The sequence below is a fragment of the Cibotium barometz genome, chromosome 47 (genome assembly GCF_041138505.1).
Source record: "Cibotium barometz isolate CiBa-2024 chromosome 47, ASM4113850v1, whole genome shotgun sequence".
In the NCBI taxonomy this organism is placed as follows: Eukaryota; Viridiplantae; Streptophyta; class Polypodiopsida; order Cyatheales; family Cibotiaceae; genus Cibotium; species Cibotium barometz.
In genome coordinates this window covers 3,996,498-4,014,695 of record NC_141092.1, presented here as the reverse complement: position 1 = coordinate 4,014,695, position 18,198 = coordinate 3,996,498, and the positions used below count along the sequence as shown (strand labels likewise).

At 49.6% G+C, this 18,198-nt stretch overlaps 1 protein-coding gene across 16 annotated transcripts in view; it reads right to left on the bottom strand.

Moving 5' to 3' along the window:
• The window catches only part of PHYLLO (2-oxoglutarate decarboxylase/hydro-lyase/magnesium ion-binding protein), a 169,922-nt gene that overhangs the window by 54,349 nt on the left and 97,375 nt on the right, over positions 1 to 18,198 (bottom strand). For all 16 annotated transcript variants that reach the window (XR_015263729.1, XM_086784346.1, XM_086784344.1 and 13 more), the window contains one exon: positions 3,507 to 3,803. Coding sequence is in view for 15 of the 16 variants with exons in the window: in XM_086784346.1 (XP_086640472.1) it covers positions 3,507 to 3,803 (297 nt within the window). In the remaining variant the exon portion in view is untranslated. The remainder of the gene's footprint in view (positions 1 to 3,506; positions 3,804 to 18,198) is intronic.

Genomic DNA, 18,198 nt, shown 5'->3' with positions numbered 1-18,198 from the left:
TTTTGTTTGAGATTGTTGAGAGAAAACATATGTGAGTGAAGATCTAAAGCCTGTTGTGTCAGGTCTCAGATAGCATTAACTAAATCTGCAAGTGTCAGATCGGGTCAGTTGAACATCAGAAGCAGTCAGCTGAGGGTGTAGCAGGATAGATATAATCTTTTTGGTTTGAAGGGAAGTGGTTCCGAGCTTGGTCTCTCTGTCACAGGTCAATCAACAGCAATCAGTTGTATAGAAAAGAAGAGAAAGGTACTCCACGGTCAGTAGACAGTCAGCTGTTGTCAACTTTGAGTGTGTGGAGTTGATTCTTGGTGGTATTTGAGATATTTGAGGGGGTGGAAGTGTCAGAGGACACTGGAGTGGTGAGATCTAATTCACAACTGAGTCAGCTGAGGTAGTTCAGATCTCAGTCAGCAGGAAGTCAACAGAGGGGTGATGATAGGTCTTGTGAGGTTTTGAGGCAAGGTTTTTGAAGGTAGCTAAGGCTAGAGGATTATTTTTAGGAGCCTGGAGGACATATCTCACTGGGGTCAGCAGCAAAAATCTGATTCAGGTTACAGTCGGCAATTGGTCAACCAAGTGTAAGCTAGAAGCTTGCTTGGTCAGCTGGGTGTCAGAGGAGGTCAGCTGAGGAGTTAGGAGATAAGATCAATGCTATTGGAGGTTGGGTCTGACCTAGGAGGACAGCTAGAGGAGTAAGCTGAATCTGTTCGAGGGTTTTTGAGGTGTTCGACCGTGTCAACTGAAGAAAGAGGATATCAGCTTAGTAGATTGTGTTTTGCTAGTGTTGTGGTGATAGTTGATTGTGTTTTGCTAGTGTTGTGGTGATAGTTGATTGTGTTCCCACTATGGTGGTGTGTTCGAACGAGCTATAGAGGCAAGTCTCTCCCAACACATCAGCACAGTGCTTGGACAATCCACACACCCCCCTTCTAGAGCCCCTCATTGGCATGCGCAGACGATTTCTTTGACTTTCGTGGAGAGATTTTGGAGGCAGCTTTGAGCTTGGGAACCACACAAGACACCTTTATGTGGATGCTGGAACATGTTGGTCTACCAGTGGGCAGGTGGCTAGTGCAGATGGGCATTCCTTGCACAAGATCAATTTGTTCAGGATGGATCTTGGAGACGACTCATCATTGTCTTTGGTCATGCCAGTCCTCTCAGATGGTGTGGACAGATGTTACTCCTCGGTTACATTACTTGGGGTGCATTTTACTGGTTGCAGCCAAATTTGGTAGGCCGGCATCTTGGATATGAGGCTGCTCCGGATGATTCAGTTTTCCACATCGAGCATGGGATCTCTACTCGCATGCGTTTTTATGATATCTGTCGCCATGTTCTGCATTCTCAGGAATCATCGAAAAGCTCACAGACCTTTAGTATCATAGGCACTATTACTCGCTAGTGCATTTGAAGGGCCAAATGTCTCCACACTCTTGGAGGAGAATCTTCTTCCACTCTACAGATTTTGGGAGATATTTAGTCCGACACCATGCACACGCTTCGTGGTGAATGGGACCATTTGATGACTCTATCCTCTCGGTCTGGTGAGTTGCAGAGAGAAAATTTCTTGGAGACTTAAGAGTCATCACCAGATTTTCTTCGACTTGCAAGGCGGTACCCCACGGTGGAAGTACATTCCTCCACAGTGAAGTCTCGTATTTCTTATCTCCTTCCCTGAGATTTTGTATAGTTTGAGGGGTACACTATCATAATTTGAAATGAATAGTGAACAAAATTTGAAATAAATAGTGAGAAAAATTTGTAGAAAATCACTAAGCAAGAACGAGATGAGACAAATCAATGGGTGATATTTTGATCGGAAATTAGGAGACGGAGAAACAGAAGCGGAAACGGAAATGGAAACAGCAACGAAACAGAGTTTCCGCATTTACAAGCTATTCCTATTACTATGCATAAAACACCAACTGCAAAACTAATGTCCTGTTTAATACTGCATAAGAAAAGACTACCAATGCCAATGAGGTGATAGCTCAAGTGGTAAAGGTGTTTGCCTAGCATCGAACTACAGGAGAATAATTGGGTGCCTATTGGCGGGAGCTTACGGGCGGTGGACAATCAGTAACTACGGGAGGATCTTTGGCCCAAAGCCTAGTCGGAAAAAAAAAAAGGGACTATCAACCATCTTTTTTTCCCAACTAGCCTTAGGCCCAAGATCCTCCCGTAATTACCATTTTTCACCACCCGTAGGCGCCCGCCCGCCTGTGGGCATCTTTTTATCTGCCAGTAAGAAGATGCCAACCAGGAAGCACCACATGGAGTTTTCAACCCATGACCTCCGAGAGCTCCTACAGGTTCTCTCTCCAAATGCCTTTGCAATGACTTTGTCATTTCCATCAAGAATAATGTTCCCATTCTTCTCAAAGTGAACTTCCTGGTCAGAGACAAACACCTCTAGCACTTGAGCTATCACCTCATTGGCCTACCAACCATCTTTTTGTACAAGGTCTCATTGACAAGGTCTAAGTATCTTCGACAAACGCTGACAGCTCCTACAAGTTATTTCTCTGCATGTCCTTTGCAATGACTTTGTCATTTCCATCAAGGATGAAATTCCCATTCTTCTCAAAGTCAACCTCCAAGTCACAATCCGTGATGGCCCGGGCAGAAAAATTGAAATACACAACCTTTCTAATCATATCACACAAACTTTCTAATCATATCCCTCTGAGAGAGGACTGAAGTCTGGCCCCCAAAAATACAGGGCATGGTGATGAGCACGGCAGATCGGCCTCTCCACGTCCAGAGTGTGACCTGCAGCTATACTGACTAGTTTCCTAGACTGTCTCCAGATGGATAGAGAGGAAAAGCTTGTAAATGATACCTAAAACAAGGTGAGAGAAATGAGGGGAGTGCCTCCAGTCACATAATTGTCTTGTAATCTCAGCTCCTGAACAGGACATCCACCCTGTAATGTTGGGTGTCATTGTGTACATCACAATGAGAAAAGCTCCCTTAATGTAACTTTGAAGAAATAACCCCTACATAGAGATTCCAATGCAGTTAGAATGCTGACACCTGTGACTAATTGTGGATGCTTAAGATAGAGCACACCTTGAAGTCATCCATTGCCTTTTTTAAAACTTATTTTCATTAAAATTCTGCAGTTATATCCCATAACTATTTCAGTAGATCACTTTGGAAACATAAAGTCTTACACATTGCATAACTTTATAAGCCTCTTTAAAGTTTGGAGCATTAATTGGCTAGAGAGTAACAACAGTGACCATTCGCTGAATGCATGAGCTCTTTTAATATGTTGAGGAATGCATTGACCAAACTTTCAGCCAAGTGAGACACACACAACTTTATGGATACCCAAGCAAGTACAATCATGTGTGGAAACTCAAAGATGGACACATGAACACACTTACACAGCAATCAAATTTACTAACGGCTTACAGACAACCACAACAATTTAAAACAAGACAGTAATATATCACACTTGCGAACAGTCAAGCACACAAGAGGGGGAGGGTGTTCACCCGCTGTCCACTACCAGCCGCAAACCCAATGGCTGTGCTTAAAATTCCATCAATACCACTTGCTCCACGATTTCCTGCTGTTCTAACAACCGTTCCTGGAAGATCATGTAATTCGGCTAATGCATTTCTATGGGTGATTAATGCTCCCTGGGAATACATATCAACATCTCTAACAGACATACTGTTCCCAAGAAAAAGTGCACAATCCAATGTCAATGAGTTGGCCACAATTCGAGCCACATGAGGTTCAGAGAGAGTGAGTTCTGCTTCCAACTGAAATTTTATCTCTTGCCCTGTCTGTACAAGAACAATTAGACTTAACACCTGTGCATACCCATACTTTGGCTGCATTAAAGCAGCTACTATCATTTCATGAAACAAAGCCGAGATTCAGAGAACCTAAACATACTCTCAAGGCATATTCAGACTGCATGTCTACATATACATGTAAATATTGTATGTACATACTCCAGATGGTCAAAGGTTTTCAGATCATATGCATTGTTTAGTAACAATTGAAATCTGCATGCTATTATTTTTGCCTTGAAAGAAACTGCATTCTTAATTGAAGACAACGTCAACTAAAATTAACAAAACTTAATTGAAGACAACGTCAGAAATCAGAAATCATCCAAATAGGTGGGACTCAAGTAAAAATAACAAAACTCGCAAGCTAGTCCTGAAGAAAATGACACCATATAGTCCCTGCAGGAGAAAACTTTTCCCCCAATTGTTCATAATACCAGAGCTTTGTTACACAAACTCTGACTTGAAGCTGAGAGAGACCACACTCAGTAAAGGACTGAATGTGGAAAATATAGCAGATTTGTGATTTGCATGAGGTTGAGACTGAGGAAAATGTCATCCTGTCATGCCTAACATACTGCCAAAGTAAAGGATGCTTCCACTGCCTTTTCAGATAGCAATTTGCCCCCCTCTGTGGATGGGTCATAGAATATGAGCACCCAACAAATGACACAGACTTACAGCAGGCCAGCAAAGATGAGACTAGAACCAGACATTGCTTACATCATTCTTCCATAAAATCGATCAATGGGGACTAAAAGAGTCAAGTGCTGAGGAGGAGACACAAAACGAATGTAAAGCATCTATGTACTTTGTAGCCCCTAACGTTGGACCAAGAAAACTAAAGTCCAACATCAGGTCTATTGATTTTTTCCTCATGCCAAGAGTTAACAAGCGCATGTGCGAGTTTTTTTTTTTTTTTTTTTCCGAGAAAAGATCCTTTCATTAGTTATGTAAAAAACGCCCGTAGGGCTACAAAAGAGATCTCTGCTGCTCCTAACAGAGAGAAGAGCAATGAATACATCATGGCAGCCCGGGAGACTCTCCCTAGGTGCTGCAAAAGACAAGCATCAGTCTAAAGGACTGAGCGGCTAAATCATACAATGGGGGGGGGAAAGAGCCAAACAGGTGGCCTGTAGTGCCAACGGGGGGATCCCGTGTGTAGGGTGTAGAACGGGCCGCAGCGCCAAGTGGTATGAAAGGCCTGGCGCCGTAAGATCGCATCATCCGAGTCTCCCCGGATGCGGTCGTACTGTCCTCGCAGGGTGTGGATCAACTCCTGCCAAATCCCCCGAACAGTCTCTGCTGGTGGCTCTAATCTCCCCTCAAAGGCCGTAAAGCACCGGGCCCTCCAGGTGAACCAGATGGTGAGGCTGCTGAGGAGCTCCCATCGTAAATCCCTCTCCTGTGTCCAGCTGGCGGACGAGAAATCCGGTGCCGGAACCAGGCGAGGCTGGCCCCTAATAAATCTGATGGCCTGACTGCCCTGCTCCATCTCATAGCCCATAGCAAGCCCTGACGAAGTCGACCAAGCAGCGGCACCCCACGTAAACATACCCTCTGGAGAGAGGGGGACCAGAATACGCAGCATCCGCAGCCAAATCTGCTGTGCCTGAGGGCAGTCCCAAAGGCAGTGTCTCTGTGTCTCCATAGGGTGGCCGCATCGGACGCAGGCCGCCGAAAGACCGCTGTAAACAAGCCAAGTGCCAACTGCTGAGCCCCTATGGGCGACCAGCCACTGAAAAACCGAGATCCTGCGGGCCTGTCGACTAGCCCAGAGCCGAGCCCAGAAATCCTCCAGGAACTCCTGTGATAGTCCCTGCAATCGCCAATGCCCCGCTGCCGCTGGAGAAACCGTCCTCCTCGCCGTCAAAATATGCCGTCCCAGCCGAACAGTATACTCGAAAAATGTGATCTCTGTGGCCTCAAGGGATGCATAAGGATCATGCCACTCGTACTCTCCGGGGTCCCACTGTAGCCGGGCCAAGGGGCGCGCTGCATATGCCCATATGCGCCAATCCGGGAGCACGTCAGCCGGGTCGGGGTCAATATGCCACTTCCGAGAAGCGGCAGCCACTACCCGAATCCTCTGAAAGGTGCACTCTGCAACCAAAGGCGACTCCACCTCCACTCTCTGGAGTCTGCCCTCATCCTGAATCTCATAATAGAGGCATCTGCCATCCTCAGTGCTAGCTCTGACAGCAATCAGGATCTCCAACTGTGTAAAGGCTCCCATCCATCGTGGGGCCACTGGCTCGAGAGGTGTGAACCACTCCTCTGAAAGTGCCTCCTGAATATCATCCCTCATAATCAACCCCCCTCTGAAGTGACTCAGCCTCTCCACCTGGGTCTCCTCTGGTAGACTGCAGAAAGCCTGCCAGTCTCCAAAACTACGAGCTGGGCCTGCCGCTAAAGGTCCCCAGGCTAGACGAGGCCGAGAACCCAGCATATGACCCTGCTCTGTACGAACCGCTGGGCTCCAGATGAGCGGCTACCTGGCCCGCTCCTCAACACAAGAAGGAGGCCGCTGAGAGAGCCCCGGTCTCAGCAACTCCCAAGCTCTCAGGATACTCAAAGCAAATCTGTCCTCCCATCCTCTACTGAGGCCTGTCCTCCTCATCTCTATGAAGATCCAGCGAACCTCTGGTGCCCAAGTACCCCCTGCAGGAGGCGCCCGGGCCTGCAGTCGCTGCAAGAGGAGCTCTTTCCAAGGCTCAGCGCCTGGAAGCAACCCCCGAACAATAAGTTTCCCCAATAAGGCTCTACTCTAATCGACTGGATCTATAATGCCCAAACCGCCCTGAGCCAGCGGAAGTGTAATAACTGCCCATGCAACCTTTGCCCGAGCTGGCTGACCGTCCCGCCCAGACCACAGAAAGTTCCTGATCAGCCTCTGTACCTGGCTGATGCAAGAGCTCGAGAAAATCCAGCAAGACGTAATGTACCACATGGTCGCTAACAGCACCTGATTTGCAACCACCACCCTCCCAGCCAAGGATAGTCAAGCTGTACTCCAATACAATAGCTTCTTCCGAATGCTCAGAAGAAGCGGGGCAATCTGCTGCTCAGGTGACAAATCAAGGCCAATCTGGCATCCCAAATACCGCACTGCTGTGCCGGGAGGAATCCATCTAAAACCGGGGTCCGGACTCCATGCCGGAGTGGGAGCACTACTGATCCAAAAGGCCACTGTCTTGCGCCAATTGATCAACGCTCCCGAAGCTGCACTAAAAACCTGGAGCGACTGCTCTGCCCGAATAAGATTGGCCTCTTGGCCATGCAAAAATAAGCCCGTGTCGTCTGCAAACTCAGCATCAAGCAAATCCTCCCCCCGGACTGGGAGCTAAAGTCCTCTCAAACCAACCTCCTCTGCCGACAAATACATACTCATAGCCTCCGCAAAGAAGAGAAAAAGGAAAGGGGCGAGAGGACACCCCTGACGGACTGATCTGGTCAGCTCAAAACTCGGCCCCCGACCTCCTGCAATCAGCACCTGGCTGCGAGCTGTGGAATACAAAGCTGCCACCCCTCTGATCCATCCTGGCTCAAAGCCCAGGCGTAGCATAGTGCCCTCTAAGAATCCCCAATCAACTCTATCGTATGCCTTCTCAAAATCGAGAAGCATCACGACCAAGTCCTCGCCAAGAAACCTAGCTCGGGCCGTCGCCTCCCAGAAAGCAGAGCTCTAGAGTCCACTCCCCGGTCACAAGGTCCACATAGAGGGAACGAGAAGGCCACCGCTGAGTCTAGTGCCTCCTCCCCGCGGGCCGGAGGTATCACTACATGCACTCGGATGGGTGCTGGCTCATGAGGGCCCTCTGCTCCAAAAAGCCGTGTAAAGGTATAATCAAACGCCTCCGAGCGCTGTCGAATGCCAAGGCGACTCAGCGGACTGCGGATAGATGAAATCCGTGAGGCCCTAATCGGCATGGGTCTCCTCTGTGATGCTCGAGCGAGGTCAGTGCTCAGCGCCCTCCGGACTGCAGGTGAGCGCCAGGGAACTGCCAGGACCTCCCGGGAAGGCGAGGCGGGCGGAGGGGGAGGAGGGGGAGGCGAGGGAGGAGGAGAGGGAGCCGCTGCCGAGACCGGAGCGGGGGCGGGAGGAGGCGATGGTGGACGCGAGGCGGTGGGAGGGGGTGGGTGTGGGGGAGGTGAAGGAGGGGGAGCTGGCATCTCCTGGTCCTCGGTCGCTGCAGGGGTCTCCTCCTGAAGGGGAGCAAATCTGTTCCTCACGGGAACCCAGTGAGGCTGAGACTGTGGCTGCTGCTGCAGCGGTATCTGGTCGCGCTGCTGTGGCTGTCTCCCTCGACGGCGCCCCTGTCCAGGCTGCCACTCCGAGGTCTCTGTGGCCTGAGCAGGTGTCCCTGAGGCAGCCTGCCGAGCCGAATCTGTGGGCGGGCCATCCGTGGCCTGCTGCTGTGGTAAAGGGCCGAGGTCTCCTGCGAGGGCAGGCCTTGGCCAAATGACCGACCTGCCTGCAAATGAAGCACTGGTTCGGGAGCCCCGAGAACTCCACTCTCTGATCTATCCACCCCCCCCCTATCCTAGGTAGCTGAATGACCTTAGGAAGCGGCAGCGGGGGGGGGGGGGGGGGGGGGGGGGATGGCGAACAGGCGGTAGCGGGGAGGGAGGGCGAAATGGCGAAGAGGGGAGGGGGGCGGACTGGCGAAGAGGGGGGGGAGGCGCAGCGGCGAGAAAGGAGGGGGGGGCGGCGCAGCAGCGAGGAAGGAGAGGGGGGCGCAGCGGCGAGCAGAGGGGAGCAAGCGGGGGGCGGAAGGAAAAAAGGGCCGCGAGGAGAGGGGGGGGCGATGGCGCGCAGGGCAGGGGGAGGCGGGAGCTTCAGCGAGCAACTTACAGTTCTAAGCGCATGTGCGAGTTGTTCTTGATATTTTTTGCTTGGCAGCAGGAGCAAAGATAAAGTGGAACAAGTCTTTGGGTTTCCTCACCGATCCTCTCGCTTCTCCTACTTGGGGTCAACAATAGGGATTCACTTGGATTCATCACGGGCAGACTGCTCGCTATTTAGGTTTCCACGTTCGCCTTGACATATCGGCAGCCCAGCAGTTTGTTCGAGTGATCTCCTCTATCCATAGAAAGTTGGCATTTTGGAGTTCAATTAGACTTTCTTTGGCTGGCAGGGCCTTGGTAGTTAATCAGGTTCTCTTGGCCATGGCTTGGCATGTCGCTTCTTGTTGGTGCCTTTCACGCTCTCCCATCTCTCAGTTTTGATGGTTGATGCGAAATTATTTGTGGGCTGGCTCATATGGCACTTCGGATACAAGAGCTAGAGTGGCTTGGGATACAGTTATTCTACCGACACATGATGGTGGTTTGGGCATCATAGACCCTCAAACAAAGAGCAAGGCTTTACTAGCGAAATTCATGGTTCGAGGGCTCACTCTAGGAGATCACACCTGGACAATCTTACTTGGGGATGGTGTGGGTCATTGTCACCCTCGCCTTGGTGGAGATTGGAGGCCTCCTATCAGATGAATTTTCATTGTTGTCAGCTATCACTATCAGGCACCTCGTTCGGCCTTTCTTCATAGTTTACTACATGTTTGGCATTCTCTCGGACAATGCCTCATTCACCCACGGCCCACTTTTACACAGGAGATTGAGCGACAGCATATCCTATGGAATCCCCACATCAGAGACGCTTCTAGACACATGATTGGTGAGCGATCTTACATCTCTTAGGCTCGTTGGGATGCAGGTCCCGCTCTCTTTGTGCGGACTTGGAGGTCTACATTCACTGACATATCCGACACTAATCTTGCCCACCGCGCTAGAGGAAGTCTCACTTCCGTGCATGCTCGACGGACCGAGATCGGTGAGGCTATTCATTTACAGTGGTTGTTCAAATTGGATCATCACCTAGGGGGATTACAAGCCCTTTTGGCAAGCCTAGTTCTCACTCATAGGAGTTCCTCTCATGGTTACTAGAGGAGTTGCGGGCTATGGCACCTCTTACTTCCGGGTGGATGACAGAGGCCAGTTACACAAGATTGATCCTCCTTCAGTCCTAGAGGAGTTGCTGGCTATGGCACCTCCTACTTCCGGGTGGATGACAGAGGCCAGTTACACAAGATTGATCCTCCTTTAGTCCTAGAGATTGATACTCTTAGATGGCAGCCGTTTAGGTCGGTTGCCTCTCGCAGCAAGGGGTGGTTTATTGACCCTGTGTTGATTGATTCCAGTTATGGGAGTACAAATTGTGGATGTGGGAGAACCGACCTTTGACAGACTTAGATTGGGATCAAGGTGAGTGGTTTCTGCCTCCATTATGGCAAGGCCAAGAGTCGGTTCCCTTCTTTCAATACACTGCCAAGATTGGACATCGCGCATTGCTCAGACAGCCCACACACACCCCTTCTAGATCCCCTCATTGGCATGCAGAGAGGAATTATCCGGCTTTCTTGGAGAGATTTTGGAGGCAGCTTTGGGATTCGTGGAGACCACACAAGAGGACTTACTTTATGTGGATGCTAGCACATGCTGGTCTACCGGTGGGCAGTTGGCTAGTGCAGATGGACATTCCTCGCACATGCTCAATTTGTTCAAATGGGATTTTGGAGACGACTCATCATTGTCTTTGGTCTTGCCAGTCCTCTCAAATGGTGTAGACAGGTGTTTCTCGGCTTCTCCAACAGAATTCTCCGGACCTTGGTTACATTACTTGGGGTGCATTTTGCTGGTTGCAGCCAAATTTGGTAGGCCGGCATCTTGGATAGGAGGCTGCTCCAGATGATTTAGTTTTCCACATCGAGCATGGGATCTCTAATCACACGTATTTTCTAATATCCCTCGTCATGTTTTGCATTCTCAAGAATCATCAAATAGCTCAGAGACCTTTAGTATCCTAGGCGCTATTACTCATTGGTGCATTTGGAGGGCTAGATGTCGCCACACTCTTGGAGGTGAATCTTCTTCCACTCATCAGATTTTGGCAGATATTTGGTACAACACCATTCACACGCTTCGTGATGAATGGGACTATTTGATGACTCTCTCCTCTCTGGTGAGTTGGGGAAAAAAATTCTTGAAGAATTCGAAGACTTGGAGTCATCAGCAGATTTTCTTCCACTTACAGGGTGGTACCCCACAGTGGAAGTACATTCCTCCACAATGGTTTACGTCCCCCATCTCTTATCTCCCTCCCTAAGATTTTGTATAGGTTTTGTTTTTTGGCATAAATTTTGCCTTTGACTGCGGTTGGTCGCACTTGTACCTTTTGGCACTTCAGCGCATGTTTGTATGAGATTTTGTGATAATATAATCAGCCCTGTTTTAATCCCAAAAAAAAACAAGAGTTTCTCCCAAAATGCAAAGGTTATCCACTTACCTCTCTTCCCCCTTTTATGTGTGCAGGTTCCTCAACCATATCAAAGGCTCTTTCGGTCATACATGCATTTGCAAGCGACAAATGCTTTTCTAATCCTGGATAATATGTCGTCCAACTACCACCAAAAAGCATGTACAACCACATGGAAGTAAATGATGAAGGAGAAGAGTGCTGCCTATATGGCTGGGCGCTCTCATACGAAGATTACATCGAGGCCTGTAGTGCCAAATGATGCCCCCATTGCTGCAGCTGAAAAATGGTCCCAAGTCCACACGCCAAGAAAACCAGCATAGCACTCTCCTTGAGAGACGCCCTCTAGGCGCTACTAGCAAACATGGAGGTTTGCATCAATCTGTCCAAATGAAGCAAACATTCTCTACCAGAGGGGTGACAGTGCTTTCTATAGTTCTTTGTTTTTCCAAGAATAGTCGCTTCTATTAGTAAAAAGGAAATCTACCAAGAGGCATGATACAATGTTGTCTATCACAGTAAGTGGACTGAAAAATGAAGGGGGCTCCCTCCATGGCTGGCCGCTATCAGAGACAAACAAGTGACCTTTACTCCCAAATGACTGTGCCCTCCTTTCTGATGAAGAACGGTCCGTTTCTCCAAGTGCCGAAGAATGCTGGCCACTGTCTTTCCATGCACGCTGAGTCCCCTCAGCATTCCAGGCATCCTGGCAAGGTGTGAATGAGATCAACCCATATAGCTCGAATGGTCTCCGGCTAAAGCCTCGCTGCAGCGCACTCGTCAAACGTCCCAAGCGGCAAGGCTGTACATGAGCTCCAAGCACTGGCATGTTCTAGTCTCTGGGATCTAGTGTCTGGACAAGGGCTGTGGCCAAATGTCACCACTAAAAGGTGGCGGTGCAAGAGCATGAGAGCTAGGCCTCCTATGTCATCCTCATAGAAGAGAGTTGTGCTAGCCCCCCATGTAACGACGTGCCCTCTATAACCTTACTTCACCATGCATGCCAAACGTGCCAGAGGGGATATGCAGCCCTTGGCTCGCTAGAGAGGCAATGCTCACAGATATAGTTTCGGCGGGACTTTTCCACTCAGTGGGACCTCTCTGTTAACCTTGGTAAAACCAAGGTAATGGTCTTCCATACCTTTCGCCCCTTCACATCCAGATTGAGCTTCACATATAGAGGGGATCTTGTGGAGATTGTCTCATCCTATGTGTCACCAGCCTGGACATTTCCCAGTCTGAAAGGGGTCTGGTGGACTCCAGGATGTTTAAATATTTGGAAAGTACAAGCTTTGGGAATGGGAGATTATCCTAGAATACAAAGGACCACACTCCTAAAATTTAGGAGAGTTGCTATTTTTGGCCCGACTCCGATGGAAATTCTATTCGCGTCATTACATCTGGAATTCAGCAGATACCAAGAGTTAGCAAAGTGCCTATGACAGAATGTCTACGAGTTGGGATATTTTTAGAGGTAAAGATTATGTAAGGACCCATCTCTTAGATTGGGACATGTGGCAAGAAAGTGGACCAAAGTGAGACAAGTGGCCTGACACTTGTTAGAAAAAGGGATCAAAGTGAGACAAGTGGCCTCACACTTAACACTTCAGCTATTGTGTGGCTCTCCACTTGTCATCGTAACCTTCTCTTGCCATTTTAGCTCATGGGAGGCCCAAATCTATAAATTGGAGCCCTCTCTCTTCATTAATAGAGGCTCTCTTGCTGCACACTAGCCTCTACCACCGTTATAGGCTGCCCTAATGATGCTACTCTCTTTCTCTCTCTTGAAGGCTGCCCATGAAGAATACCGGCTGTTGGGGACTGTTTTGGAGGCTTCCATCGCGAAGAAATACTGAAGGCAAGGGTATTTAATCATTTATTATGATTTCTAGCCATTGTACTTGTTGCACCAGCATTTGTACTTGCTATACCTGCTGTACCAGCCATCGTACTGGCTGTACCGGCACTGTACCTACTGTACCAGCCACCGTACCGGCTGTACCAGCCACTGTACTTGCTGTACTAGTCATTGTACCTGCTGTACCAGCATTGGTACTTGCTGTACTTGCTGTACCAGCCCTTGTACTGGCTGTACCAGCTTCTCTACTTGCTGTACCACCCATTGTACCAGCTGTACCAGCTGTACCAGCTTCTGTACTAGCTGTACCTGCTGTGCCAGCCACCGTACCGGCTGTACCAACCACTGTACCGGCTGTACCAGCTGAATGGAGAGTTGTACTTGCTATACCCTTTCTATTGCATGAAGACCCGTGGTTTTTGGGGAAGAATCAGTACCCACACGGAGGTATATGGATTATATTGTTGGCTCGGCATTTCTACAGCCTATGTTCCGTCTTGGTTGCCTCGTCTTGGGCTGTGTTATGGCATTTGTATATGGATAATCCGGCATCTCCCGTGGGGAGAGTAAGGCCCTCAAAGCTTGTACATGATATTATTCTCCTTGGGTAATAAAATACTCCAAGGAGGGGGTCGGCCCATTCCGGCCTCTATGCGGTGTCACGCGTGCATTTTCAGCATTTGTGGATGTTTTATCACTTTTATGTTTTATGCAAAGTGATAATAGATATGTGTTAAGGCTGTGGCTATGTTTAAATGTTTTAATATGCATTGATGGTATCAACAAGTGTGTCAAAGGCCCTAGTCCCCCGGGCACCCACCCGCGAGTTACACTATGTCTACCTTGGTGTCACTTTTAGTGGCCCACGCTTCACCATGCTTCCCGCAACACATGCCAGAGTGACACGGGGTTATGCAGCCTTGAGCTTACTTGAGCGGCAGTGCTTCCAGGCATATTTCCAGGAGCCCAGGACTAGGGGCATGCTTTCTGACACCCTCGTCACACCAGCCTTGATGTATGGAGTAGCCTTCTAGGGGCCAGATTTATCCAATGAGGACTGGCAGCGAGTTGAGAGACCCCAAGTCATGATGTTCTCTCGTATGATCCGCAGCAAATCATCAGTCCCACACCAGATTATCTAGGCAGTGTGTGCTGCAGCCCCGATGGTAGTGGATACACCTTCTTGAGACAGCTTCGGCCCCAACCACCCCGCCCCCTCCCTCGCCAGCAAACCATCACCAGTTTCTTCTAGATCCAGGAGGTGAAGGACACCGATATAGTGGATCTTGTGGACCCTCCACGAGCTGCTCTAGACCTACCTAGCCCCGAGAGGAGTTACCTCGGACCGAGCCTCCGCACTCCAACGTACACGATGCCCCCCCCCCCCCCAAATGTATGGAGCAGCCTTCTAGGGGCCAGATTTATCCGATGAGGACTGGCAGCGAGTTGAGAGACCCCAAGTCATGATGTTCTCCCGTATGATCCGCAGCAAACCATCAGTCCCACACTAGATTATCTAGGCAGTGTGTGCTGCAGCCCCGATGGTAGTGGATGCACGCTTCCAGACAGTTACATACCTCCATTGTATCAGTCACATGGATCCCCACAGGTACCCGAGGCTTGCCTTGGAGTCCTCAAGACAGCTAGCACTTGAGGACCACTCAAGAGTATGGTATGCACTAGTTTCCACTTGGTTTTAGTATATGGGCCCCGCATGGACCGCCTACCCCCCCTTCAGTACAGTTTGGACTCCCCTTTTCTCCGGCTCTCTCACGAGGATACCAACCGGGTCAACCAGTTAGATCTTCTTAGCCTCTACACCCATTGCACATGGATCACACCTTCAGAGCTCCCCAAAAATCTATAGAGATCACTTCCTCACACTCACTGAGGATAGATTCATCCTGCAACCGGGCTACTTGAGTATGTCCCATGCCATGCGGATTGCGATTGGCTAGATACGGGTTTCATCCCATTGCCTCAAAGTGAAGACAGGTAGAGCTGAGCGCATCTTCAGAGCCGGGAAGCTCATATGGAGAGCCAGAGAGGAGAGGATCTGCTGATTATGCCAAACAGATGTTGAGACAGAGGACCATTACATATGTCACTGCCAAATATACTATGAGATACGCGGGAGGTTTCACTGTCTATTTCGTAAGGGATTTGGTCCACTCTCCACGATCATTGACTTCCACGACCAACGTTGCCTAGGCCTCTTCCTGCTTGAGCTCCGCAAACACAAGGACACCTTCTTGAGACAGCTTCGGCCCCAACCACCCCGCCCCCTCCCTCGCCAGCAAACCATCACCAGTTTCTTCTAGATCCAGGAGGTGAAGGACACCGATATAGTGGATCTTGTGGACCCTCCACGAGCTGCTCTAGACCTACCTAGCCCCGAGAGGAGTTACCTCGGACCGAGCCTCCGCACTCCAACGTACCCGACGCCCCCCCCCCCCCCCCCCCCCCCCCCCCCAAATGTATGGAGCAGCCTTCTAGGGGCCAGATTTATCCGATGAGGACTGGCAGCGAGTTGAGAGACCCCAAGTCATGATGTTCTCCCGTATGATCCGCAGCAAACCATCAGTCCCACACTAGATTATCTAGGCAATGTGTGCTGCAGCCCCGATGGTAGTGGATGCACGCTTCCAGACAGTTACATACCTCCATTGTATCAGTCACATGGATCCCCACAGGTACCCGAGGCTTGCCTTGGAGTCCTCAAGACAGCTAGCACTTGAGGACCACTCAAGAGTATGGTATGCACTAGTTTCCACTTGGTTTTAGTATATGGGCCCCGCATGGACCGCCTACCCCCCCTTCAGTACAGTTTGGACTCCCCTTTTCTCCGGCTCTCTCACGAGGATACCAACCGGGTTAACCGGTTAGATCTTCTTAGCCTCTACACCCATTGCACATGGATCACACCTTCAGAGCTCCCCACAAAGATGCACTTCTACAGAGATCACTTCCTCACACTCACTGAGGACGGATTCATCCAGCAACCAGGCTACTTGAGTGTTCACATGTCCCATGCCATGCGGATTGCGATTGGCCAGATACGGGTTTCATCCCATTGCCTCAGAGTGGAGACAGGTAGAGCTGAGCGCATCTTCAGAGCCAGGAAGCTCATATGGAGAGCCAGAGAGGAGAGGATATGCTGATTATGCCAAACAGATGTTGAGACGGAGGACCATTACATATGTCACTGCCAAGTATACTATGAGATACGCGGGAGGTTTCACTGTCTGTTTCGTAAGGGATTTGGTCCACTCTCCACGATCATTGACTTCCACGACCAACGTCGCCTAGGCCTCTTCCTGCTTGAGCTCCGCAAACACAGGGACACCTTCTTGAGAGAGCTTCGGCCCCAGCCACCCCGCCCCCTCCCTCGCCAGCAAACCATCACCAGCTTCTTCCAGATCCAAGAGGTGAAGGACACCGATATAGTGGATCTCGTGGACCCTCCACGAGCTGCTCCAGACCTACCTCGCCCGACAGGAGTTACCTCAGACCGAGCCTCTGCACTCCAACGTACCCGATGCCCGCCCGGTCAGCCACGATCACCTCATCAGCTCTAGATCCAGGACATGCTCCACAACCATCGAGCTACCTTTCCACGTGACATAGCTAAGGGAGACCTCTCTGCCATACTGATTAGCCCCATGCTTGATATTTTGGAGAGTGGTATACCGTCTCTTCGGAGCCAATGCTACTCTCATGTTTCTATAATCTTAATATTTCCATGATGAGTTTCCATGGACAGTTTTGTATCACCGAAGTGAGATAGCTATGTTTATGTTTTCTTTCTGTTTTAATTTCCATTCCATGATGAGATATGCCATGGACATTATTGTATCACTTTGATCTCATAGGCCCATTGCGTCTTTAGTAGACGCTTAATCTCTCTCTCTCTCCCTCTCTCTCTCTCTCTCTCTCTCTCTCTCTCTCATAGTGAGAGGAACAGAGTATTGAGACAGGATCTATGGCAGCTCTATACACGAGAGACATGGATATCGCCTACACAGCCTCTTCCACCGAAGATGCTATACTACAGAGATCACTTCATGAGTATCACTGATGATGGATTTATAGAGAGGCCTAGATACATGGAGGGCTTTTTACCACACGGCTCCCGAGTGGCTATTGGTCAACTCAGAGTTTCATCACACCGCTTGGAGATTGAGATTGGCACAGCAGCACGGATCCCCCGAGAGGAGAGGGTATGCAGATTGTGTAGAGAGGAGGTGGAGAGTGAGGAGCATTATGTATGCAGATGCAGAGCATATACAGCCATGAGAGAGAGAGATATCCCATTTTATTCAGAGAGCCACATTCCCTACGCCAGATCTTTGAGGCAGCAGACCAACGCATACTGGGGAGATACATTCTAGACATACAGCGCCACAGAGAGACATTATTACAGGCTCAGACAGCTCCAGAGGGGCGGCGACAGACACAGATTACTACATTTTTTCAAAGATCCATCCCACTCCCAGCCCCTACACGGCAGGGAATTACTCTCCAGAGAGCAGAGACACTTAGAGCCCGCAGGAGACAGAGGACACCTGGCTTTCGGACACCACGCCTATACCAGAGAGAAGAGCTCAATTTCACAGAGAGGGTGCGGAGCGACTGGCTCACTTCAGAGCACACCCAGGCATGTTCTTCAGGGAGCTGTGGACACCCCCTTCACTGATGTATACCATTTTATACCCCCAGTATGGTACAGGATGGAGCTAGCTAGGTTGCATATCATGATTGTATACTCCATGCATATAGCTTTGCATTCGCCTAGTAGTAGAGCTCCATCCCCTGCACACCCAGATTCAGCTTTTTTATTCAGTACTTTTTCATTTTGTTGGGATGACAGAGGATACCCCATAAAGGTACTCCGATTTGTCTCATAGGCCGAGTTCGGTCTTTTGGAAGACGTTAATAAAATCTTTCTTTCTTTCTTTCTTTCTGTCTCTCTCTCATACTACTTACAGAGACGCACCAGAGCCCAGAGAGGGGGCTACCCAAAGTAGAGGGCTATCAGTGGGAGTTTACATACAGGGGGACCACACGGCAGAGCACATCGAAAGGATGGAGGTATAGTGGTACTCTTCAAGCAAGAGCTACAGGAGCGCCTACAGGTGGTAGCACGTGACCAGGAGGCTAGATATATGTGGATTAGACTGCAACTCTGAGCAGACAGGGTGTTATACATTGCT